This window comes from Balaenoptera acutorostrata, chromosome 3, assembly GCF_949987535.1.
Source record: "Balaenoptera acutorostrata chromosome 3, mBalAcu1.1, whole genome shotgun sequence".
In the NCBI taxonomy this organism is placed as follows: Eukaryota; Metazoa; Chordata; class Mammalia; order Artiodactyla; family Balaenopteridae; genus Balaenoptera; species Balaenoptera acutorostrata.
Genome location: NC_080066.1, coordinates 80,618,134 through 80,644,814, shown reverse-complemented (window position 1 = coordinate 80,644,814; position 26,681 = coordinate 80,618,134). Strand labels below are relative to the sequence as shown.

General features: G+C 39.4%; 2 protein-coding genes and 1 pseudogene across 7 annotated transcripts in view; 2 read left to right on the top strand and 1 right to left on the bottom strand.

The window, feature by feature from the left end:
- TEX9 (testis expressed 9) overlaps positions 1–26,681 on the top strand; it is a 261,325-nt gene that overhangs the window by 112,234 nt on the left and 122,410 nt on the right. The gene's annotated exons all lie outside the window — the stretch shown is intronic.
- On the bottom strand, positions 12,726–12,767 carry LOC114235622 (U6atac minor spliceosomal RNA; annotated as a pseudogene).
- Positions 21,298–25,426, top strand: LOC130707743 (rho-related GTP-binding protein RhoN-like). Its single transcript, XM_057544538.1, is given in 2 exon segments — positions 21,298–21,331; positions 23,994–25,426. Coding segments are annotated over 2 exon segments (909 nt in total). The 3' UTR covers positions 24,869–25,426.

The window sequence follows — 26,681 nt, the reverse complement described above, 5'->3', positions numbered from 1 at the left end:
TAGTGCTGCTATGAACATTGAGGTGCATGTAACTTTTTACATGAATTAGAGTGCATGAATTAGAGTTTTCATATTTTCCGGATATATGCCCAGGAGTGGGATTGCTGGATCATATGGTAACTTTATTTTTAGTTTTTAAAGGAACCTCCATACTGTTCTCCATAGTGGCTTCACCAGTTTACATTCCCACCAACAGTGTAGAAGGGTTCCCTTCTCTCCACACCCTCTCCAGCATTTATTATTTGTAGACTTTTTGATGATGGCCATTCTGACTGGTGTGAGGTGATACCTCATTGTAGTTCTGATTTGCATTTCTCTAATAATTAGTGATTTTGAGCATCTTTTCATGTGCCTGCTGGCCGTCTTTATGTCTTCTTCGGAGAAATGTCCATTAGGTGTTCTGATCATTTTTTGATTGGGTTGCTTGTTTTTTTGATATTAAGCTGTATAAGCTGTTTGTATATTTTGGAAATTAATCCCTTGTCGGATGCATCTTTTGCAAATGTTTTCTCACAGTCCATAGGTTGTCTTTTCATTTTGTCTATGGTTTACTGCTTGCTGTGCAAAAACTTACAAGTTTAATTAGTTCCCATTTGTTTATTTTTGCTTTTGTTTCCATTACCCTAGGAGACAGATCCCAAAAATGTATTACTGCGATTTATGTCAAAGAGTGTTCTGCCTATGTTTTTCTCTAAGAGTTTTATAGTATCCGGTCTTACACTTAGGTCTTTAATTGATTTTGAGTTTATTTTTGTATATGGGCTTAGAGAATATTCTAATTTTATTCTTTTACATGTAGCTGTCCAGTTTTCCCACCACCACTTATTGAAGAGACTGTCTTTTCTCCATTGTATATTCTTGCCTCCTTTGTCACAGATTAATTGACCATAAGTGCGAGGGTTTATTTCTGGGCTCTCTATCCTCTTCCATTGATGTATGTGTCTGTTTTTGTGCCAGTACAACACTGTTTTGATGACTGTAACTTTGTAGTGTAGTCTGAAGTCAGCATGATTCCTCCAGCTCTGTTCTTCTTTCTCAAGATTGTTCTGGCTATTTGGGGTCTTTTGTGTTTCCAAACAAATTAAAAATTTTTTTGTTCCAGTTCTGTGAAAAATGCCATTGGTAATTTGATAGGGATTGCATTGAATTTGTAGATTTCATTGGGTAGTATGGTCATTTTAACAATATTGATTCTTCCAATCCAACAACATGGTTTATTTTTCCATCTGTTTGTGTCATCTTTAATTTCTTTCATCAGCGTCTTATAGTTGAGTACAGGTCTTTTGGCTCCTTAGGTAGGTTTATTACTATATATTTTATTCTTTTTGATGAGATGATAAATGGGATTGTTGACTAAGAATTTTTTGTGGATCCAAGGCACCTGACTGTATAATTTTCTGTAGCAGTGTTCAAAAGCCCAGGTGTTTAATGAAGAAGGCAGATGGTTTAATTAATCTAGAGTCAAGGTTTTGCTAGACATGTCTGGGGGATGAACAAAGGGGCAAAAATAATATTACCACAATTCTCACTAAATGTTAATATCTTAATCCACTACATAATCATATTACAAGAGAATATTACATGGTAAAGAGAGGAGGCTATCAAGGTAGGTAAGAGGACAGTAAGAGGAATGGTAAAGAGAAGATGGGAGAAGGAGGGGAAAAGAAAGAATGTCAAAAGGTACTGTCTAACAAAATAAATTATGAATGGTACAACTTCAGGTTTTTTTAGGAGAGTAATCCTTCCTGGAATTCCTCACATCATGTTGTTACATATCTGTAATTTACTTTATTTTTTTCTTTTTAAGAACTCTTTATTATTTTCAGATTGATCTTTTTAAATCAACATAACAGCATCTCAACTCTCACTAAAGATACAAGTAAAAGAATTTTTTAAAGTCCCTCCCTACTTCCTGAAAATATTTCTTTTGCTGGGTGTTATTTGTGCTGAATGTTCAGATTGGTCCTTCAGTCCCTCTCTTTGAATTGCTAAGTCTTTTCACAATATCAGCAGCCTTTCACCATTTACTCATGCTTTTTTTTAAAACTTTTTATTTACATTGGAGTATAGCCGATTAACAATGTTGTGATAGTTCAGGTGTACAGCAAAGGGACTCAGCTGTACATATGCATGTATCCATCCTCCCCCAAACTCCCCTCCCATCTAGGCTGCCACATAACATTGAGCAGAGTTCCCTGTGCTGTACAGTAGGTCCTTGTTGGTTACCCATTTTAAATATAGCAGTGTACATGTCAATCCCCAACTCCCTGACTATCCCTTCCTCCCTTCCTTCCCCTGTGGCAACCATAAGTTCATTCTTCAAGTCTGTGAGTCTGTTTCTGTTTTGTAAATAGGTTCATTTGTATCATTTCTTTTTTAGATTCCTCAAATAAGGGATATCATACGATATTTCTCTTTCTCTGTCTGACTTACTTCACTTAGTATGACAATCTCTAGGTCCACCCATATTGCTGCAAATAGCATTATTTCATTCTTTTTAATGGCTGAGTAATATTCCATTGTATATATATACCACATCTTCTTTATCAGTTCCTCTGTTGATGGACATTTTGGTTGCTTCCATGTCTTGGCTATTGTAAACAGTGCTGCAATGAACATTGAGGTGCATGTATCCTTTAGGGCCATGTTTTTCTCTGAATATATGCCCAGGAATGGGATTGCAGGGTCATATGGTAACTCTATTTTTAGTTTTTTAAGGAACTTCCATACTGTTCTCCACAGTAGCTGTACTGATCTACATTCCCACCAACAGTGTAGGAGGGTTCCCTTTTCTCCACACCTTCTCCAGCATTTATTGTTTGTGGATTTTTTGATGATAGCCATTTTGACTGGTGTGAGGTGATATCTCACTGTAGTTTTGATTTGCATTTCTCTAATAATTGGTGAGGTTGAACATCTTTTAATGTGCTTCTTGGCCATCTGTATGTCTTCTTTGGAGAAATTTAGGTCTTCTGCCCATTTTTTGATTGGGTTGTTTGTTTTGATGATATTAAGCCTCATGAGCTGTTTGTAAATTTTGGAGACCAATCCCTTGTTGGTCACATCATTTGCAAATAGTTTCTACCAGTCTGTGGGTTTTCTTTTAGTTTTGTTTATGGTTTCCTTTGCTGTGCAAAAGATTTTGAGTTTAATTAGGTCCCATTTGTTTATTTTTATTTTTATTTCCATTATTCTGGGAGACAGATCGAAAAAGATATTGCTGTGATTTATGTCAGAGAGTGTTCTGCCTATGTTTTACTCTAGGAGTTTTATAGTGTCCAGTCTCACATTTAGGTCTTTAATCCATTTTGAGCTTATTTTTATGTATGGTGTTAAAGAATGATCTAATTTCATTTTTTTACATGTAGCTATCCAGCTTTCCCAGCAACATCTGTTGAAGAGACTGTCTTTCCACCATTGTGTAGTCTTGCCTCCTTTGTCATAGATTAATTGGCCATAGGTGCATGGGTTTATTTCTCGGCTTTCTATCCTGTTCCATTGATCTATATTTCTGTTTTTGTGCCATTACCATACTGTTTTGATGACTACACCTTTGTAGTATAGTCCAAAGTCAGGGAGCCTGACTCCTCCAGCTCTATTTTTCTTTCTCAAGATTGCTCTGGGTATTCGGGGTCTTTTGTGTCTCCATACAAATTTTAAGATTTTTTGTCCTACTTCTGTGAAAAATGCCATTGGTATTTTGATAGGGATTGCATTGAATCTGTAGATTGCCTTGGGTAGTGTAGTAATTTTGACAATATTGATTCTTCCAATCCACTAACATGGTATATCTTTCCATCTGTTAGTGTCTTCTTTGATTTTTTTCACTAGCATCTTATACTTTTTGGAGTGCAGGTCTCTTGTCTCTTTAGATAGGTTTATTCCTAGGTATTTTATTCTTTCTGATGCAGTGGTAAATGGGATTGCTTCTTGAATTTCTTTCTGATCTTTTGTTGATAGTATATAGAAATGCAACAGATTTCTGTGTATTAATTTTGTAACCTGCAACTTTACCAAATTCATTGATGAGCTCTAGTAGTTTTCTGGAGGCATCTTTAGGATTTTCCATGTATAGGATCATGTCATCTGCAAACAGTAACAGTTTAACTCCCTCTTTTCCAATGTGGATTCCTTTTATTTATTTTTCATCTGTGATTGCTATAGCTAGGACTTCCAAAACTATGTTGAATAAAAGTGGCAGAAGTGGACATCCCTGTTTTGTTCCTGATCTTAGAGGAAATGCATTCAGCTTTTCACCATTGAGTATGATGTTAGCTGTAGGTTTGTCATATATGGCCTTTATTATGTTGAGGTATGTTTCCTCTATGCCCACTTTCTGGAGAGTTTTTATCATAAATGGTCATTGAATTTTGTCAGAAGCTTTTTTTGCGTCTATTGAGTGATCATATGGTGGGGATTTTTTTTGAATTTTTGAATTTTATTTTATTTATTTTTGTATACAGCAGGTTCTTATTAGTTGTCTATTTTATACATATTAGTGTATATAAGTCTATCCCAATCTCCCAATTCATCCCACCACCAGATGATCATATGGTTTTTATTCTTCAGTTTGTTAATGTGGTGTATCACACTGATTGATTTGTGGATATTGAAAAATCCTGGCATCCCTGGGAGAAATCCCTATTGATCATGGTGTATGATCCTTTTAATGCATTGTTGGATTTGGATTGCTAGTATTTTGCCGAAGATTTTTGCATCTATATTCATCAATGATATTGGTGTGTAATTTTCTTTTTTTGTGGTATCTTTGTCTAGTTTTGGTATCAGTGTGATGGTGGCCTCATAGAATGAACTTGGGAGTTTTCCTTCCTCTGCAATTTTTGGGAACAGTTTCAGAAGGATAGGTGTTAGCTCTTCCCTAATGTTTGACAGAATTCTCCTGTGAAGTCATCAGGTCCTGGACCTTTGTTTGTCAGGAGTTTTTTTTTGTTTGTTTTTTGTTTTTTAATTAATTTATTTATTTATTTTAGCTGTGTTGGGTCTTCATTTCTGTGCGAGGGCTTTCTCCAGCTGCGGCGAGTGGGGGTCACTCTTCATTGCGGTGCGCTGGCCTCTCACTATCGTGGCCTCTCCTGTTGCGGAGCACAGGCTCCAGACGTGCAGGCTCAGTAGTTGTGGCTCACAGGCCCAGTTGCTCCGCGGCATGTGGGATCTTCCCAGACCAGGGCTCGAACCCGTGTCCCCTGCATTGGCAGGCAGAGTCTCAACCACTGCGCCACCAGGGAAGCCCTGTCAGGAGTTTTTTAATCACAGTTTCAATTTCAGTGCTTGTGATTGGTCTGTTTATTTTTTCTATTTCTTCCTGGTTCAGTCTTTGGAGACTGTACCTTTCTGAGAATTTGTCCATTTCTTCCAGGTTGTCCATTTTATTGACATATAGTTGCTTGTAGTATTCTCTTATGATCCTTTGTATTTCTGTGGTGTCAGTTGTAACTTCTTCTTTTTCATTTCTAACTTTATTGATTTGAGTCCTCTCCCTTTTTTTCTTTATGAGTCTGGCTAATGGTTTATCAATTTTGTTTATCTTTTCAAAGAACCAACTTTTAGTTTCCTTGATCTTTGCTATTGTTTTCTTTCTCTCTATTTCATTTATTTCTGTGCTGATCTTTATGATTTCTTTCCTTCTACTAACTTTAGGTTTTGTTTGTTCTTCTTTCTCTAGTTACTTTAGGTGTAAGTTTAGGTTGTTTATGTGAGATTTTTCTTGTTTCCTGAGGTAAGACTGTACTGCTATAAACTTCCCTCTTAGAATTGCTTTTGCTGCATCCCACAGGTTTTGGATCATTTTCATTCATCTCTAGGTATTTTTTTATTTCCTCTTTAATTTCTTCAGTGATCCATTGGTTGCTTAGTAGCATATTGTTTAGCTTCCACGTGTTTGTGTTTTTTATAGTTTTTTTCTTGTAGTTTATTTCTAATCTCATAGTGTTGTGATCAGAAAAGATGCTTCATATGATTTCAGTTTTCTTAAGTTTACCAAGGCTTGATTTGTGATCCAAGTTATGATCTATCCTGGAGAATGTTCCATGTGCACGTGAGAAGAAAGTGTAATCTGCTGTTTTCGGATGGAATGACCTATAAATATCCATTAAATCTATCTGGTTTATTGTGTCATTTAAAGGTTTTGTTTCCTTATTAATTTTCTGTCTGGATAATCTGTCCATTGGTGTAAGTGAGGTGTTAAATTCCCCCACTATTATTATGTTACTGTCGATTTCATCTTTTATAGATGTTAGCATTTGCCTTATGTATTGAGGTGCTCCTATGTTGGATGCATATATATTTATAATTGTTATATCTTCTTCCTGGATTGATCCCTTGATCATTATGTAGTGTCCTTCCTTGTCTCTTGTAACATTCTTTATTTTAAAGTCTCTTTTATCTGATAATGAGTATTGCTACTCCAGCTTTCTTTTGATTTCCATTTGCATGGAATATCTTTTTCCATCCCCTCACTTTCAATCTGTGTGTGTCCCTAGATCTGAAATGGGTCTGTTGTAGACAGCATATATACCGGTCTTGTTTTTGTATCCATTCAGCTAGCCTGTGTCTTTTGGTTGGACCATTTAATCCATTCACATTTAAGGTAATTAACGATATGTATGTTTCTATTACCATTTTCTTAATTGTTTTGGGTTTGTTTTTGTAGGTCCTATTCTTCTCTTGTGTTTCCCACTTAGAGCAGTTCCCTTAACATTTGTTGTAGAGTTGGTTTGGTGGTGCTCAATTCTGTTAGCTTCTCTTGTCTGTAAAGCTTTTGATGTCTCTGTCAAATCTGAATAAGACCCTTGCCAGGTAGAGTAATCTTGGTTGTAGGTTTTTCCCTTTCATCACTTTAAATATATTGTGCCACTCCCTTCTGGCTTGTAGAGTTTCTGCTGAGAAATCAGGTGATAACCTTATGGGAGTTCCCTTGTGCGTTATTTGTTGTTTTTCCCTTGTTGCTTTTAATATTTTTTCTTTGTCTTTAATTTTTGTCAATTTGATTACTATGTGTCTCGGCATGTTCATCCTTGGGTTTTTCCTGCCTGGGACTATCTGTGCTTCCTGGACTTGGCTGACTGTTTCATTTCCCACATTAGGGAAGTTTTCCGCTATTCTCTCTTCAGATATTTTCTCGGGTCCTTTCACTCTGTCTTCTCCTTCTGGGACCCCTATAAAGCGAATGTCTGTGCATTTAATGTTGTCCCAGAGGTCTCTTAGGCTGTCTTCGTTTCTTTTCATTCTTTTTTCTTTATTCTGTTCTGTGGCAGTGATTTCCACCATTCTGTCTTCCAGGTCACTTATCCATTCTTCTCCCTCAGTTATTCTGCTATTGATTCCTTTTAGTGTATTTTTCATTTCAGTTACTGTATTGTTCATCTCTGTTTGTTTGTTCTTTAATTCTTCTAGGTCTTTGTTAAACATTTCTTGCATCTTCTCAATCTTTGCCTCCATTCTTTTTCCAAGGTCCTGGATCATCTTCACTATCATTATTCTGAATTTTTTTTCTGGAAGGTTGCCTATCTCCACTTCATTTCATTGTTTTTCTGGGGTTTTATCTTGTTCCTTCATCTGGTATATAGTCCTCTGCCTTTTCACTGTGTCTATCTTTCTGTGAATGTAGTTTTCATTCCCCAGGCTGCAGGATTGTAGCTCTTCTTGCTTCTGCTGTCTGCCCTCTGATGGATGAGGCTATCTAAGAGGCTTGTGCAAGCTTCCTCTTGGGAGGGACTGGTGATGGGTAGAGCTGGGTGTTGCTCTGGTGGGCAGAGCTCAGTAAGACTTTAATCCACTTCTCTGCTGATGGGTGGGGCTGAGTTCCCTCCCTGTTGGTTGTTTGGCCTGAGGCGACCCAGCACTGAAGGGTACAGGCTCTTTGGTGGGGCTAATGGCGGTCTCTGGGAAGGCTCAAGCCAAGGAGTTCTTCCCAGAAGTTCTGCTGCCAGTGTCCTTGTCCCCATGGTGAGCCACAGCCACCCCCCGCGGTGAGCCACAGCCACCCCCCACCTCTGCAGGAGACCCTTCAACACTAGCAGGTAGGTCTGGTTCAGTCTCCTATGGGGTCACTGCTCCTTTCCCCTGGGTCCTGATGCACACACAATTTGTGTGTGCCCTCGAAGAGTGGAGTCTTTGTTTCCCCCAGTCCTGTCAAAGTTCTGCAATCAAATCCCGCTAGACTTCAAAGTCTGATTCTCTGGGGATTCCTCCTCCCATTGCCGGACCCCCAGGTTGGGAAGCCTGACAATGTGGGGTCAGAACATGCACTCCGGTGGGTGGACTTCTGTGGTATAATTGTTCTCCAGTTTGTGAATCACCCACCCAGCGGTTATGGGGTTTGATTTTATTGTGATTGCGCCCTTCCTACTGTCTCATTGTGGCTTCTCCTTTGCCTTTTGATGTGTGGTATCTTTTTTGGTGAGTTCCAGTGTCTTCCTGCCAATGATTGTTCAACAGTTAGTTGTGATTCTGGTGCCCTTGCAAGAGGGAGTGGGCGCATGCCCTTGTACTCCACCATGTTGAACCAGTCTCTACACATTGAATCTTTATTTCCATTTCTTCACTGTCTCATAATACAGGCCATGGGAAAAGTGTGTTTCCTTTTGTTTTAAGGATGCACAATTAATTTTCCTGTTTATTCAAACTGACCACTTCTTGATGGTCTCTGGCTTACATATTTCAAATGCCGGAAAATTGTATGAAACAAGACCTATTTCATGGTCTGACTAAAGTCAGTGTCAATAATGTCAATTTTTAAATTAACATTTTTGGATCCACATTTTATGATTTATCCAGACTCCTAAATCTTTTTCCACTTCTATGTTTTGTGAATGTGTATTTACCATTTGTACCAAGTGCTACAGTGATCCCTTATCTCACATTTGAAGGTCTAGGAATGAACATATGGTCCCAAATAATCCAGTACTCCTAGTATCATTAGTAAGAAAGCATAAATGAGTCCCAGATATCCACATAGTTTGATTAATTAGGCTCAGAATTAGAGACTCTCCAAGTTGTGAGGGATGTTAAAGATCCTTCCAGCCAACTGTCCCTGTCAAGAGTCAGCCAGGTTCTGCTCACAGTCTGGCACTTGTCACTGACAAAAATGCTCTTTTCCCAGAGACAGTTTATTCCAGTTTGAAGCAGCTTTAACTGCCAGACAGTTCTTATTTAAATAGAAATTCTTCTCCTTGTGACTTCTACTAGCCTCTTTTTCTATGGTTTCTTTAGTATCGTGATGAATACATCAATTTTTCTTTTACTTATTAGCCCTTTAAATATTTGCAAGTAGTTTTCATGCCCCCCATCAGAGCGTTAAAACAAACACTTATAGACAAATATCTTTATTGAAGAACACAGAAAGAACTCTGTGTTCTTTAACTTTTCTTTAACTTTCCTTCTGTTTATGTTTTTTTACATCTGACTTATAAAACATCATATATAAAATGTTTTTTAAACTTTTTTTAACTTTTTACATAAATCATCTGAGCTTTAGTAGAAGTATTTGAAAATTACAGATAGATATCTTACTATGAGTATGCCCAGAAACAGATGAAACAAGGATTTGTGTGTAAGCAGATTATTTCGGAAATGCAGAATACTTATGGGAATGGAGAAGTAATATAACGAAGAGAATCCAACCAGTGAAGGGTGTGTTATTAAGCCACATATCACAGTGGGCTACTAAAGAGAAATCTCATGGAGAAATCCTGAGAAATGCTGTAAAAAAATGCCTCAGAATGAGGTCACCTCAAGGGTGAGCTACTACCTCAGCATTTTCAGCCTGCTGCCAGACAAGCTGTCTTCCACAGTTCTGGAATAAAAAGCTGTCAGACACAGAGGAAGCCATTAGAAGTTGGCTGCAATACTACATGGGACACTGGCAGCATCTGGGTTAATAATCAAAATAATTATAACTATAATTATAAATGAATAACATTTTGATGTAATTCTATTCAGAATTTTTCTATATATATATATTTATATGACTATAAGTTATCATAAATAAGGTCATTCTGGACTTCCGTGGTGGCGCAGTGGTTAAGAATACACCTGCCAGTGCAGGGGACACGGGAAAGATCCCTGGTCTGGGAAGATCCCACATGCTGCAGAACAACTTAAACCCATGTGCCACAACTACTGAGCCTGCCCTCTAGAGCCTCGAGCCACAACTACTGAAGCCTGCGTGCCCTAGAGCCCATGCACCCCAACTACTGAGCCCATGCACCACAACTACTGAAGCCTGCACAGTCTAGGGCCCACGTGCCACAACTGCTGAGCCCGTGTGCTGCAACTGCTGAAGCCTGTGCACCTATAGCCTGTGCTCTGCAGCAAGAGAAGCCACCGCAACAAGAAGCCCGCACGCCGCAACGAAGAGTAGTCCCTGCTCGCCTCAACTAGAGAAAGCCCACAAACAGCAATGAAGACCCAGAGCAGACCAAAAAAATAATAATAAGGTATTCTACAATATTAACGTGCAGCCTGCTTTGACACTTAGTAATACTAAACATCACATCTTTCTATGTCAATAAATATAAATCTACTCATATCATCACTAATTACGAGGTACTATACCATGACTTATTAAACTAATTCTCTAGTTGGACACTTAGATTGGCTCCAGGTTTTTGCTGTTCTTCAGGGAGATGCTTTATTTCAGTCTCATTTGAACATTGAATTTATACTTGGTTCAGTTGCCACTCAACTATATGTTTATTATGATAATGTGCTTAAAAGATATAAACAGTGTGGGAAAGAACGCTGTGTATTCAAATGCCAGTGATTCATACTTGCTTTGCAGTTTAGGAATATTACTTAATTCAGATAAGTTTGAATTCAAAACACTGTATTATGTCTTGTGATTATATCACAAGATACAGCCATTTAGGTTACAGAGATTCAACTTCATGTGTTTCACTTAACACCACTACCACAACTTAGGATCCATTTCTTTATATTTTTGAAGATTAATTTGGATTTGAGCTGAGTACCACCAGTTCAGAGCCATCACGGCTTCCCATGTGTGGTTGTATAGTTGGAGTACTTTCTTCTCAGAACCCTTGTTGTCTGTTAGTTTATAGCAGTGCTAAATTATGCATCATATCCTCATGATCTCAACTTGTTCAGTGGGTATGATATTGTCTTAAGTTAGGTTTTCTGAGAAACAGACTGAGATGGAGATGTGCATGTGGGAGGTTTAAAGGAGTGTAGTCTCAGAAACATTCTGAGAAACATAACTTCACGTCATCTGGAGACAGCTTATCCTGGATTCTGTTTACTCTTTTTTTTTCCTGGAGAAATTTACAACAGGGTTAGGAGGAAAAATTCCAAATCCTGACATTGCATTTGATCTTGAAACTCATCATGTCTCTCCTTTTCCACAGATCCTATATCCCCTTGACATTTAACTAGCCCTTCTGCTGGGCTAGGTGGCTTGTCTGGTGGGGCTATCCAGACTCCCTTCCTTGAGGGATCTAAGTCCTGAGTTATCATGTCTGTCGTAGGCTGTGGATGCTTAGGCTTTGTCCATTTGCTATCAAAATTGCCTAGGGAAGTTATCAAGGAGCATTCCAGTGGACCAGCTAAGTGCAGAATAGTCTTCCTTCCCCCGCATCGTGTAACACAATTCTACCTCATCCAAGTCAATTACCCCGCCAGTACAGGGACTCTTTTCCTTGACAGCCAGCCTCTTGGCACAAGGAATCCAAAATGAGCAGGCAGTAGCCTCATAGTAAAATTTAATGAGACTCTTATTACTGTGTTCCTATTTGGAAGCATTTCCCCTATGCAAACTAGAACCTCTAGGCCTGCAGAGCATGAAGTTGCAGTGACAGAAATCACTTGGGGTGCTAGTAGAGAAAGCTACTCCTACTTCCACAACCTGGGTTCCCCTGTTTGGAAAATATCCCCATACAATGGCTATTGATTTGTGTGAACCCTATCCTGAAGAATCATGCCCATGCATACGTGATGCTGTGCTTTCATAAGTCTGTTCTACTTCTCTATCAGGCCTGCAGGTTTGGAGGGATACAGTATGTGATAGGACCAGTGACTCTCATGGTTCTGGGTCCATCACCACATCTCTTTTGTAAAAATGCTCACTTCATCTGAGACAGTGATCCTTTGTATAGTGGTGTTGTCTGAGGCACTTTGGGCAGGAAAATTAAACCCATACCTGAAATAGATCTCAATATTAATTTGGAGGGGATGTCTCAGCAAGCCCCAGATCCTAAAAACTTCACTCACATGGGTAGGCCTGAATTTTCATAGGGTTTATCTCCTATACTCTGGAGTGCATGTGTCTTACCAAGGTATACAGAGTACTTGCCAGTTTCTTACACAGTAAGTTCAACTAACATGAAATCTCTAATGTCATAGAACAGTGTGGTGTTCCATGGGAAGTCCAGATGGTCCAGGTATTTTCCACTATGTTTTAATGGAGTATAGGAGAGTTAACCCTGGAGCAAGGCCATTAATGTATGCTATTGTCCATTCCATGTAAAAGCAAAGTGCTTAATCTCCTGCTTCTAGGTATTGAAAACAACACATTTGTCAGATTAATAGCCACATACCGCTTATTAAGGGCTGTGCTAATCTGCTATAGCAATGATATCACATCCATTACAGTAACTACAATTAAGATTACTACTTAGTTAAAATCGAGATATTATCCTCCTTGTATTTTAGAGGCCAGACAGGGCAGTTACAGATGAATATAATGGGTACCTTCAAGGGGAGTGCTAACCTTCTCTCCTTTCATACAACACTACCCACTGGCATTTTTCACAAAACTAGAACAAAAAATTTCACAATTTGTATGGAAACACAAAAGACCCCGAATAGCCAAAGCAATCTTGAGAAAGAAAAACGGAGCTGGAGGAATCAGGCTCCCTGACTTCAGACTATACTACAAAGCTACAGTAATCAAGACAGTATGGTACTGGCACAAGAACAGAAATATAGATCAATGGAACAGGATAGAAAGCCCAGAGATAAACCCATGCACATATGGTCACCTTATCTTTGATAAAGGAGGCAAGCATATACAGTGGAGAAAAGACAGCCTCTTCAATAAGTGGTGCTGGGAAAACTGGACAGCTACATGGAAAAGAATGAAATTAGAACACTCCCTAACACCATACACAAAAATAAACTCAAAATGGATTAAAGACCTAAATGTAAGGCCAGACACCATCAAACTCTTAGAGGAAGACATAGACAGAACACTCTATGACATAAATCACAGCAAGATCCTTTTTGACCCACCTCCTAGAGAAATAGAAATAAAAACAAAAATAAACAAATGGGACCTAATGAAACCTAAAAGCTTTTGCACAGCAAAGGAAACCATAAACAAGACGAAAAGACAACCCTCAGAATGGGAGAAAATATTTGCAAATGAAGCAACTGACAAAGGATTAATCTCCAAAACATACAAGCAACTCATGCAGCTCAATATCAAAAAAACAAACAACACAATCCAAAAATGGGCAGAAGACCTAAATAGACATTTCTCCAAAGAAGATATACAGATTGCCAACAAACACATGAAAGAATGCTCAACATCATTAATCATTAGAGAAATGCAAATCAAAACTACAATGAGATATCATCTCACACCAGTCAGAATGGTCATCATCAAAAAATCTACAAACAATAAATGCTGGAGAGGGTGTGGAGAAGAGGGAACCGTCTTGCACTGTTGGTGGGAATGTAAATTGATACAGCCACTATGGAGAACAGTATGGAGGTTCCTTAAAAAACTAAAAATAAGACTACCATATGACCCAGCAATCCCACTACTGGGCATATACCCTGAGAAAACCATAATTCAAAAAGAGTCATGTACCACAATGTTCATTGCAGCTCTATTTACAATAGCCAGGACATGGAAGCAACCAAAGTGTCCATCAACAGATGAATGGATAAAGAAGATGTGGCACATATATACAATGGAATATTACTCAGCCATAAAAAGGAACGAAACTGAGTTATTTGTAGTGAGGTGGATGGACCTAGAATCTGTCATACAGAGTGAAGTAAGTCAGAAAGAGAAAAACAAATACCGTATGCTTGCACATATATATGGAGTCTGAAAAAAAAAAAAAAGGTCAGAAGAACCTAGGGGCAAGACAGGAATAAAGATGCAGACCTACTAGAGAATGGACTTGAGGATATGGGGAGGGGGAAGGGTAATCTGTGACAAAGTGAGAGAGTGGCATGGACATATATACACTACCAAACGTAAAATAGATAGCTAGTGGGAAGCAGCCGCATTGCACAGGGAGATCAGCTCAGTGCTTTGTGACCACCTAGGAGGGTGGAATAGGGAGGGTGGGAAGGAGGGAGATGCAAGAGGGAAGAGATATGGGGACATATGTATATGTATAACTGACTCACTTTGTTATAAAGCAGAAACTGACACACCATTGTAAAGCAATTATACTCTAATAAAGATGTTTAAAACAAAATAACAAAAAAAAATGGGTACCTTCAAGCCTTCATCATTTAAGTCTTTGAGGATGGTACTAATCTCTGCCATTCCCACTAGAGTGGTATTGTTTTTGATTTTACAGTCTTCCAAGGATTGGGAGGGCAATATCAGGGGTTTCCACTTGGCCTTTTCTATTATAATGGTTTTTCTTTCATAGGTCAGGAAACTAATGTGAGGGTTCTGCCAATTGCTGAGAATGTCCACTCCAATTATGTATTTAGATACCAGGGAAATGACCTTTAGATCATTTTATATTTATTTTTATTCTTGGAACCAATGGAGGCACTATAAGATGGACTTGGGCTAAGATTCCATTTTTTATCTGACTTCCTTACTCTAACAGAATTCTATTCCTTATTCTAACAGAGGTGTTGTGATAACATTTTGGACCATGGGGTATTCAACTCTGTTCTTTCAGACCTTACATCCAACATCCCTCAAAAACTTGTATGTATTCCCTTTCCTCAGTTTATAATTACCTGAGAAAAGTCTTTGTGGGGGAGGACTGGGGAATCACTGTGGTACACATTTGCTGTTGTATTGCAGTGTCCTTCTTCAAGGGATCTGGCCTCCCTAATTGATAGGTTCTGAGTCTGAGAACTGTCTTAGATCTGGAAACTAGGCAATGGATTATTTCTTCCTACTGGGGCAGCTGACCCCAGTCTTTTACTGATCCAGTAATATATGTCCCTGATTGATTGTTTATAGTGAGTGATACTTTGTTGGATCCCTGTCTAGCTCCTGGATACATCGTGTTCTATAAATTACTGTGGGTTGGGCTTCCCTAGTTGCCTTGCTACCCAAGAGAATAATTACACCCACCTTGCTTCTGACAGTTGGGTGCTGCCACCTGGCCTCTACTATTCCAGGATTATACCATCACTGTTAGGGAGCCTAGTTGTGTTACAAAATTTCTTACTGTCAGCCTCTTCTTACAGAGAACAGGCACTGCTGAGCATCTTCCTGCTGCTGCAGCCCGTCTTCACCATTGCATTTTGTATTGCTTTGGTAAATAGCATGTCTTCAGGGCCATACCAGGCAATATAATTAGCTGTTGAATTTTCCACTTCATTTAACGTAGGCCGTTGTTTTTTCAAAGCTTCTAAGAACCATCCGAGAAACTTACTAGAACTAGATGTCAAGATCCTTGCCAGGGTGTTAATTCCAATGTTATAGGAGAGTGCCTCTATATCAACAGACTCTTCTTCAGTCTGCTTTGTATTCTATTCCCTGTGATTCAGCATCCTCAGCATCTACTTCCATGGATATGGTCCTGGTTTTTGGTGACTGTATGTTATTGAGATGCTACAGCTCATTTGTTGCTCATTTCTCTTCTGCCTTAGCAAACCCGACACTCCCTACTTATGTTGAGATTTTACTCTAGTTGTTGATCTGGACATAAGTTGGTGGCAGATCCCAAGAAGGGTAAGCATTGTTTTGTAAGTCGCCTGTCTATTTGAAACATCTGCATATTCTTCAAGCAGAGCAGTGCTCACCTTCTAACAAGAGTGAATGGGGCATATCTGTAGGCTCAGAGGGTTCAGATACACCAGGGGTTCAAAGTTCTGAGCTGGATCTACCTTAACTCAAGTCTCAGGGTCTCATTCTTTCCATATCAGGGCCCTGATTTTGGCATAGGAAACTTTCTAGGGTTGAAAATACAATATTTTCTAAAATTCTGCTACTCTTAAGATGAGGTCCTCAGCCAATGATGACTTCTTTAAGTGCTACCTAGTAGGATCTTTAGTATTCACACTTTGCTTTGAATTGATGAGTGGTCATCTTTAGCCTATCATTTTCTTTTTTCACTTCAAAACATTGATGGTGTTCAGCAACAAATAGGCAATTCCACAATCCTTGTAACTACTACTTCTCCTGTACCTCTCAAATGCCGGAGATATTGAACAAGCCAGTGCATCTTCTTCCAGATCATATCCCAGTTAGCCACAATTGGGAAGCCTTAATGATTTTACTGCTTCAGGATACCAGGACTACCAATACTCTACCTACCCACAGGGGTGAGGTCCTCATTGGCAGCTGGCCAGCAGGTGATTCAGCTCGTGAATACCATCCTTAGAGTCCGCTTCGTAGCCCATTCCTAACACATTCTGAGGTTCTCTAGGAGCAGAAGCTGAGACAAGGATTCAGATGCAGGTGATTTATTGAGGGAGTGTACTTCCGGAAGAAACTTAAAAGAGATAGAAGGGCAGTGCTCTGGTGTATTTAAAATGGTTCCTTTTCCTCTCCCCCGAAGGAAGACCAAGGGGATTTCCCTCCAGTATATACTGTGGGAATCTGGTCAGACTCCTAGAGGTAAATCTCACAGTATGTGGGTACCCTCCATGACTGAATTTCTTTGGAGTTTTTAACTCTCAGAGTTGTCTGTACTGAGCCTCCAGCAATTTGTCAATTACTGTTCTGTTTTTCCTACCCAGGCACTGGTTCCTGTGGCATTTCCAATTGTGAGTCTCTGCTCTGCTATGTGCTTAACAATACAAATGATGAAGCATTTTTACTGAGTCGGGGCAGAGATTTCAGCATTTTCGAAAGAACACTTACACCTAAAATTGTGCTCTTCCGTGGCTATTTGGGATAATCATGTGGAAAATCATTATAAATGATGCATATTTAAGCAAAGGGCTACCAGAATTCTGTGACTTTTAGGTTAGCCTGGAGGAAACCTGAACCCATTCTGAAAACCAACTGGCGATCAGTACTAAAATAGCATGTAAGTCCTGTGGAAACGTTTTGAACAACTATCATGAGTACAAAACAATCTAAAGATTTGAATTTCAACACAATCACTGTTTATAAATGTGTATTTTAAATCATATGTTAACAAAGAACAGTTTCTTCTAACATCAAAAAAGAGTAGACTATTTAATTTTGACTCTTTAATGGAATAAAAAAATAGAAGAAATATAGCTCAGTTTTACAAATTTAGCCTTTAGGACATTAAATAGATTAGATTTCTATGGATACAATAACATAGAAGTTCATGGCAAAGTTTTCAAATGTAATAAAATCTGTTGGATTTTTCTATAATAAATACGAGTTAAAAAAAAAAAGAGAGAAGGAAGCAGGATAGGGAAGGGGAAAGAGCATGCAATGATGAGGTCGCAGGTTAAGTCTGACTTAAGAATGGGGCTGGGTCCTATGGAATATAAATCACACTGACAGTTTTCCCAACTTGAGGCAAGAGGGCCAGGCTTTTTGACTTTTAGGTCAGTCATTTACTAACACCCCAGCCACTAACCTATGCACCTGGAATGCTGCTTTTGTACTTTGAGCAATAAGTAGAAATTTGGAAAAATTTTTTTTAAAGTGGCCTCATGCTGTTTACTTTCTTCCACGATTTCCTGGTTAATTTTATTGGGGAGTAATACAAAAACCAAAAGTCTTTAGTCCCTTAAATGTTCCCATTGCTCAAGCAGCAAAATAACAATAATAATATTTGAGCAGCAAAGTGACAATAATAATAATTATTATTTTAAGAATTGATGTAAAATGTGAGTCTGTGAAAGGAAGTGAGAATATGCAAAAGAAAAATTAATATTACGTATATAAAAAGATAATCATAATTATAAAAATGTTCACTTTAATAGGAAATCTTTAATGTTAATTCTAGGTACACAGGAGAGTTACTGGTAGGCAAAAATGCTGATAATTTTAGAGGCAGAGGTGAAAAAGATAGTTCTTTTTAAAAAAAGTTATGAGTTCATATTGATCTTCTCAATTTATCATATATGCCGATACCCAACTTTTTTTATCAACTATTTTTTTTTTGGCAAGTGAGGTTTTCTATTACACTGACATAGATTTAATTTCATGCCGACCCCTGTGATGAAGCCCAGAGTCTAGAATTTTAAAAGTTTAAACATGAACTTTCAACTCAGTACTAAAATACCACTCCTTCCCCTTTTCTTGGTGCTATTATTGGTGGTCACTACTCTTGTGGCCCTATAAAAATAATAGCTAATAATATGTAAGGAACTCTTCTAACACTTCATATTATTGCTGTCACATTTTACAGTAACCTTATGAAATAGGAAGTATTGTTATCCTCATTTTTCAGTTTAGAAAACTAAGGCTCAGAGAGGTTAAGTGTAATTGTCACATACCTAGTAAACAAATGAGCCACATGACCACCTCTGCTCGTTTTAGAAAATGAATTTCATGGTAGGTGGTTTTAAAAAATAAAAATGTTAAGAATAATTTTCTTTTCTGTGGTTGTCTGTTTTACTTGAAACAGCAATCTTCCATCTACCCATCTGTGGTCAAGGAAGGAAGTAGGGACAAATATTATGGTTCAGAACATTCAGTATTTTATTAAAGAGAAAGAAAAGAGAAGCTCTGTGTGCTGGAGAAAAGTTGGTGTTGCGGTTAGGGGTGGCAGAAATAAACACACCTAAACACTGGTCCAGTGCAATGAGTTCCTAAAGAGATAGTAAATTACTTTTTAAAAAGCCTCTGTACAAGAAAAATAAACAAGAGTTTACATTGGACTGAAATACTCTCCTCAGGGACAAATGTGGCTTTCTTAAGGATTTGGGGGTATGTCATAGTTAAATAATTCAGAAACAATTAAATGTAATTATTTCACCTGGTTATGTAAGGAACTGACAAATGTGTTCTGTTTTCCCATCCTTTAATATTCCTTTCCAGTGACAGGCTAATCACCTCTGTTTCCTTCGTCATCTGTCTAATTTCCTCCTTCAAGCAGAATGTGTAGCAGTATGCAATTCTAAGGAGCAGAAGTGAGAAAACATCTCCTTGCTTTTTAAGAGTTTTTAAAAGTTTTTTTTAAAGAAAAAACTTTTCTTTATTCCTCTATTCAACTCAGTGGTGCAAAAGGGGATACAAATACTTTTTTTTTTTATTTGTTTATTTATTTTTGGCTGCGTTGGGTCTTCATCAATGCGTGAGGGCTTTTCTCCAGTTGCGGCGCGCGGGCTTCTCATTGCGGTGGCCTCTCTTGTTGCGGAGCACAGGCTCTAGGAGCGTGGGCTTCAGTAGTTGTGGCACACGGGCTCAGTAGTTGTGGCTCACGGGCTCTAGAGCGCAGGCTCAGTAGTTGTGGTGCACAGGCTTAGTTACTCCGCGGCATGTGGGATCTTCCTGCACCAGGACTCGAACCCGTGTCCCCTGCATTGGCAGGGAGATTCTTAACCACTGCCCCACCAGGGAAGCCCCAAATACTTTTTAGAATTTGTGGAGGTACAAAATACTTTTCTACTGTAGTTTGGAGTCTCTGTGCTTGAGGTCTCTGCCACTAGCTCAGATACTTTGCTGTGTTATTCTAAAATAAATGTGGCAAAGTTTCAGAGCTGGAGTACAGGAAGTCTTGCTGTAGTGATGACCAGGTACTATCATCATTCCTCACTCCACTTAGGCTCTGATTCAAACAAAACACCTGGTCTAGGAAAAGTATAAAACAGCAGCAGCCTGGAGAGCTACCCAAAGATGCCTTCACAGACTTGATACGTGCAGAGGGCACAGATGGTTTCAGAACAAGAGTGATTCTAGAAGGGGTGCAGCCTCCAAATTTTGAGTGATTCAAAATTGCAGAAGGTCTTCAGGCTATACGTCTGTTAATACTTGTAAATGCTGTTTGATTTTGAGTCCAAAAATTTATCCACCACTGGTATGGGTACATACTGAGAATTTCTGACCTTTTGGAAAACAGAGATACTGAAAAAATTGCAACAAAGTTGGCAGTCATTTAGCTCAGCTTTTTAGTTTGAAAAGAATACAGATGTTCAAGGAACTTCATGAAATGTGATGCAGTGGAGGTGAGTGTAGTGTAGGAATAGAAATGGAACAATAAGCAGGATAGGAATTTCTGAGGAAGTAGAAAACAAGGCTGTACGAAATTTTGCTTTATAAAAACTGGCACTAGAAAGTCATCTTCATTCATTTAATTTGTGTGTTCATTTATTTATTCCTCCATACAACAACAAAAAGTTTATTTAGTCTTTATTATATGCCAGGCACAGAAACCAAGGAAGTTCTAGCATATCACCTTATTCTTTTTCCCTCTCTCTGGAACTATAGTGTCACTCTCTTGTGGGGTGACTGCTTCTTTCCATATTTCTTATTCAGTTCTTAGAATTTCATAAGGCATCTAGCCTGTCTCTTTGACATGAAGTTTTAGCCTTGGCCTCCACTGTTAAATGACCTATTCTTTTGGGATTTCTTGGTTCAAATTCATGAGAGAGAAAATCTGATTGGCTCAGTTCATTTTTTGGTACTGGATACGTCATAGGATCTTGCTAGGTTTATGCATTGACTGTTCAGTTCCTCTCCCTACCATGCAGCCTAGCCAAAATAGCTGTTGCCAAGGGGATGATGGGGCACAGTCACCTGGTACTAAGTGGGAGGTTTGAGCAATAAGTAGGGGCTATGAATGAGACAGGTAGCAGGAATTAGTGCCCAATACAATGTTACCAGAAATTTAGGCAGCAAATGGGTCTATACTGAGGGAAAACTCCCCCAAAACTTTTTAATGATCCAAGTGATATTTTTTCTACTTCGCTCACAATCTCTAATTCATACAGATCTTACCTCCAAAAATTTTTTAACACTGTTCTCTCAAACTTCTATACTATTACTTCTCCAGATCATGTTCTCTTGATGTGCTTTCTTTAATATCTCTCTTTGATCACTGCAATAGCTTGAGTTTCCTGCCCTTCCAAATTTATCCTTCACTGAGTAGCCTGAGTGATCTACATACATACAGACCTCACAATTTCATCTTCTGGCTGGAGAACCTTCACCTAAAGATTAAGACCAGGCTCCTCAGCATGGCGGGCATGCCTGTCAATCTTCTTATCACACGTAACATTACAAGAAATAAACTGCTTGTACTTCCTTATCACACCATGTTATTTCCCATCTTCAGGCCTTTGCTTATGCTGTCTCCTTTGCTTGAAATGCACTTTACCTTCTTTTAAAAAGACATTAAGAGAGAAAATTACTATTTTATATTTACTCCAATATTTGCCATTTCTGATGCTTTTTATTTTTTCTTGAAGATCCATCTGGTATTATTTCATTTCTGCCTGAAAAACTTCTATAATATTTTTTATAGTTCAGGTCTCCTGATGATAAATTTGCACAGGTCTCCTGGTGACAAGTTTGCATATTTTTCTTTTATTTGAAAATATCTTAATTTTGCTTTCATTATTGACATATATTTTTGCTGGATAAAGAATTCTGGGTTAAAGGTTTTTCCTTTTAGCACTTTAAAGATGTCTCATTGTCCATTCTCCTCCATTATTTCTGAAGAGAAGTAAGTAGTAATTCAAATTATTGTTGCTCTTTATGTGTCAATTTTCTTTTACTGCTTTCAGGTTTTTTTCATTATCTTCTGTTCTCAAAGATTTGATGATGATGTGTAGGCATGATTTTTTTCATATTTATAATGTGTTGTGGTCACTGAGCTTCTTGAAGCTGTAAATTTATTTTTTTCACCAAATTTGGAGAGTTTTTAGCCATTATTTTAAAAAATATTTCTTTTGTCCCATTCTAAATCTCCTCTCTGTCTGTGACCTCAGTAACTCATATATCACATGTATTAGAACTACTGATATTTTCCCATAGGTCCCTGAGTCTCTGTTCATATTTTCAACCTTTTTCTCTTTATTGTTTAGATGGAGTCATTTCTAATGATTTGTCTTCAAGCTCTCTGAAGTTCCTTTGTCATCTCCATTCTGCTGTTCAGCCCATCTAATGAATTTTTCAAAATTTTACTGTTGATAGTTAGAATAGCTGCTTTAAATTCCTTGTTTGCTAATTCCAACATTTGGATCATCACAAAACCTTCATTGATGGCTTTTTATTTTGATAATGAGTCACATCTTCCTATTACTGCATATGTCAAGTAACTTTGGGTTATACCTTGGACAATGTGAATACTAATGTTATGGAGACTCTGGATTCTACTATATTCCTCCAAAGAGTTATTTTAACAGGAAATTGTCAGACTCAATCTGAAAATTTTGTCTTTTGGGAAATACCGCAAATCTCATATCCATCGTTAGCTGAGTTGCTTGAAGACTGCCCATGCATAAATAATTCATTGGTCAGCTAGAGATTTGGGTAGAATTTATACACAGAATTCTGGGCTCTTCCTCTCTGGTCCTGTTTTCCAGTTGCTCCAAACTCTGTCCTCTGGTTATTCAGGCCAGAATTACTGTGAGTTTTCTATCAGAGTTTTAGCCACCCTATGTTGTTCCAACTGTAGCTCACCCTCAGGTTAAAAGCTATAAAAATGGTAAATGAACTCCATGCCATTCTCTTCACCCAAGTATAATTTTTCTTCCATAACTTGCCTGCTTTTGTCACCCTTCGGTGCCTACAGGTGATTATTTTGTATTGTGTTTAGAGTTTATAGTTGTTATAAACTACAAATGTGTTGGTCCAACAGATTACTCGGCCATACAAGAATTTTAGCTCCTTTCCTTTCTCTTTTTTACCAAAAGAACATCTATTCATTTGTTAAGAATTAGTTAAGACATTATCTGCTCAGAGAAACCTTCCCTTTCACCCACTTCCTTCAGGTTGAAAGTTAGTTAGCTACCTAAGAGCTGGTTAGGTGTTCCTCTGGGCTTTCATAGGACCCCATATCAAACTGCTTATAGCACTTGTGATATTTTAGTGAAATTAGTTATGTGTATGTATTTTTTCCAACTGACTATAACAATTTGAGCTCAGGGACCCTAGTTTATTTATTTATCTTTAGATCCCTAGTGTCTAGTACAAGATCTGGTACATAGGCTAAATGTTCTGTTGAACATTCTGTATTGATAAGCCATGAGATATGATATATATATATATATATATATATATATATATATCATAAAATTATACACATTTTTAAATTTTATGATTTTTTATTATGATTTTTATGATTCTTTTCCTGTTGGTAAGTGTGTAAGGGTGTAGTGTCCAGATAGTCAAATCACAGGGTTCAATCTAAATCTTGGCCTAGTAGGGTAGGATGGTTATGGAGATAGTCAAGTAGCTTGGAGTCCTAGAAAGTGTTTTAGACCCAGCAGTGGGAATGACAATTCAAACTAGGAACTGAGGTAGAATCTATGTCCTGTTGAGTAGGCACTGATGGTGGGGGCCAGAGAAGAAGGTAGCTACATAGTGGACCTACAGATGTCTGAAGGTTCTCATTCCATTCAGAGCAACTAATTCCAGATTCTACTCACTTAGTCTGGCACTGGGTGAGTCTGACCTTTAGTCTGATGATCTTCAATGATTAGTTTATTTTTACTAGGGGATGTATCAGTTGTGGTCCCAAAAATGTCATGATTTTTTGATTCATTTCATTAGGCCTTGAGCTTGCACTGGTCCTTAAAATGTCCCTAACTAAAGTGAAAATATTTGTGGGAGGGGTAACAGTTTAGAAGATAGTCACTTAACTGATAGCTTGCTGTGGCCAAGACCAGGCAAGAATATGCCATATAATGAGTGTTTAAAGAGTCTGTAGCGGCCGGGCTGGGGGCGGGGCGCAGGGGGGGCCGCGGCCCTGGTCGGGGGCTCGGCGCGGGCCCGAGAGATGCCGGTGTCGGCGGCCCGAGCGGCTGCAGCTGCAGCGGCGGGGGAGGCGGCAGCGGAGCCCGGGAGGGGGGCTGCGCGGGGGGCCGGCGCGTAGCCGGGACTATAGAGGGGCAGAGCGGCCGCTGCAAGATCGTGGTGGTGGGGGACGCGGAGTGCGGCAAGACGGCGCTGCTGCAGGTGTTGGCCAAGGACGCCTACCCCGGGAGTTATGTCCCCACCGTGTTTGAGAACTACACCGCGAGCTTTGAGATCGACAAGCGCCGCATTGAGCTCAACATGTGGGACACTTCAGGTTCCTCTTACTAAGATAACGTCCGGCCTCTGGCCTATCCTGATTTGGATGCTGTGCTTATCTGCTTCGACATTAGCCGACCAGAAACACTGGACAGTGTCCTCAAGAAGTGGCAAGGGGAGACTCAGGAGTTTTGCCCCAATGCCAAGGTTGTGCTGGTTGGCTGTAAACTAGACATGCGGACCGACCTGGCCACACTGAGGGAGCTGTCCAAGCAGAGGCTTATTCCTGTTACACATGAACAGGGCACCGTGCTGGCCAAGCAGGTGGGGGCCGTGTCCTACGTGGAGTGCTCCTCCCGGTCCTCTGAGCGCAGCGTCAGAGATGTCTTCCACGTGGCCACAGTGGCCTCCCTCGGCCGGGGCCATAGGCAGCTGCGCCGTACTGACTCACGCCGGGGACTTCAGTGATCTACTCAGCTGGCAGGACGGCCGGACCGGGGGAACGGGAATGGGACCAGAAACGAGGGCGAGATACACAAGGATAGAGCCAAGAGCTGCAACCTCATGTGAAGGGCCCCGTGGGCAGCCTGTGAGGAGGGGAGGTGTAGGCACAGTTGTCCCCCTGCTGGCCCCCAGCCTCCTGACCTCCTGACTCTGGCTGGGACTTTAGGGCGGGCGAGTGAGCAGTTCTCCTGGGCAGGGAAGCTGGAGGCAGAAGGGTACCCCCATTCCCCACATCCTCATTCAGCTCCTCTCCAAGGCAAGTTGAGGGAACTAGCAGAGCAGGCATCTGGGCTGGGAGCTGGGATGGGGCCAGGGGGTTGGGGAAGCTGGCATCAAGCAGTGACCTTGGTTGAGTCTCAATATATGAAGGGTGCCTTCCCTCCCCACCTTCAATTCCCATATCCTGGTCCTGGCTTCCTTCCCCAAGGAAAGTTTCCATTCTCTGACCTTCCCTCTTCCTCTCCTCTCACTTCTACAGCTGTTCTCACTCATCCTAACCTCCAGGCAACATGCACTAAATTAAAAAGCAAGTTGAGAAGCCTCTCCCCCGATTTACCCACCAGTCTTAGCTCCCTCCCTCCCTTCCCCCAAGAGTCCCCAAATAAAGCCCATGTCCATGGGAAAAAAAAAAAAAAGAGTCTGTAGCATGTGTGGCGGTGGAGTTGGTAAGCTGGAGGAAGGGCAACTGTAAAACATTTCCATAGCTTGATTGAAGGTCACTGTTTCAGGAGACCCTTGTCAATTTTCCCTTCATAGGCTATCAAACCCCGGACACTTAAGATACAATGTTTTCCCTGTCTCTTGAGAAAAAGATGAAAATAATTTGTGGCTATTAACCATGTTTTGTAGGTCTTGCCCAGATTTTGTGCACCTTTCTATGAAAGATAAATTTCACATTATAGCAATCATGGATCCAAAGTAACTTTGTTTGAAATTTATGCCAGGTTTCTGTTTATTGTCTCCAGTAAAGGACAAAGAAAGACCTGCCTAATAAACTGTCTCAAATGAGATAATGGAGTTATGATAGGATACCGTCGTTATTGAACATTTCAGCCCAAACGGCAATTATAAGAAGGTTAGAACTCCATCCTCCTCTGAAGAACATATCTGTTGTAGGCAAAATCCTCTGGATTTGCCCCCAAAATGTCAGAGTGTGTAGTTTCACTTGAACATAAAAAAATTATGTTACAAGCAGAGGACTAAAACTGCACAAGGGTTGGACTGCAGCCAGTGTGGTGGTATTTGCATGTTGTGTAATGTTGTTTTGAACGGAGAAAAATGAAAGGACAGCAGAATAATCCTTGACTGATCTCTAGGTTTTTAGCTAGGCAAAATATCAGGCCTAGCTAGAGGTTATTAACTCTAGATTCAGCAAATGTCTTAAGCAGTCAGACTTAGCAGTTGCCAAAATATTGAGCTCAAAAAATTTCTGACTTCATAAAATCATTTTAAATGTAGTCACAAAGATTGAGTTATGTGTGAAAGAGAGAACTGCTATTTTATCTGGCACTGTGTTTTTCTTTAATCATTCAAAATGTTATTTCAACTAAAATACCAAGTTGAGGTATACAATATGCTTCCTCTTGATTTCTCTAAATCCTAGTACCTAACTTTGTTAAGGAGGCACTTTAGACACTGTTGTCATTCTCCTTAGTACTTGAGATGAGTGGGAGAGGATGCATGATAAGTACATAATGAAGCTCTTGGTGTGAAGGTATCCATCCCTGTAAGTGAGCTTAAAGCTATTATAAGGTGAACAAGATTGAAAAAGAAGCAACTTCGATACTTTGGGGAATTAACTTCATTTTGGGAAGTTAGCTTGTGCAGGTTTAAAAGGACTCCCAGACAGGAGTAGGTTGGAAAGTGTTGAGTGATGAGG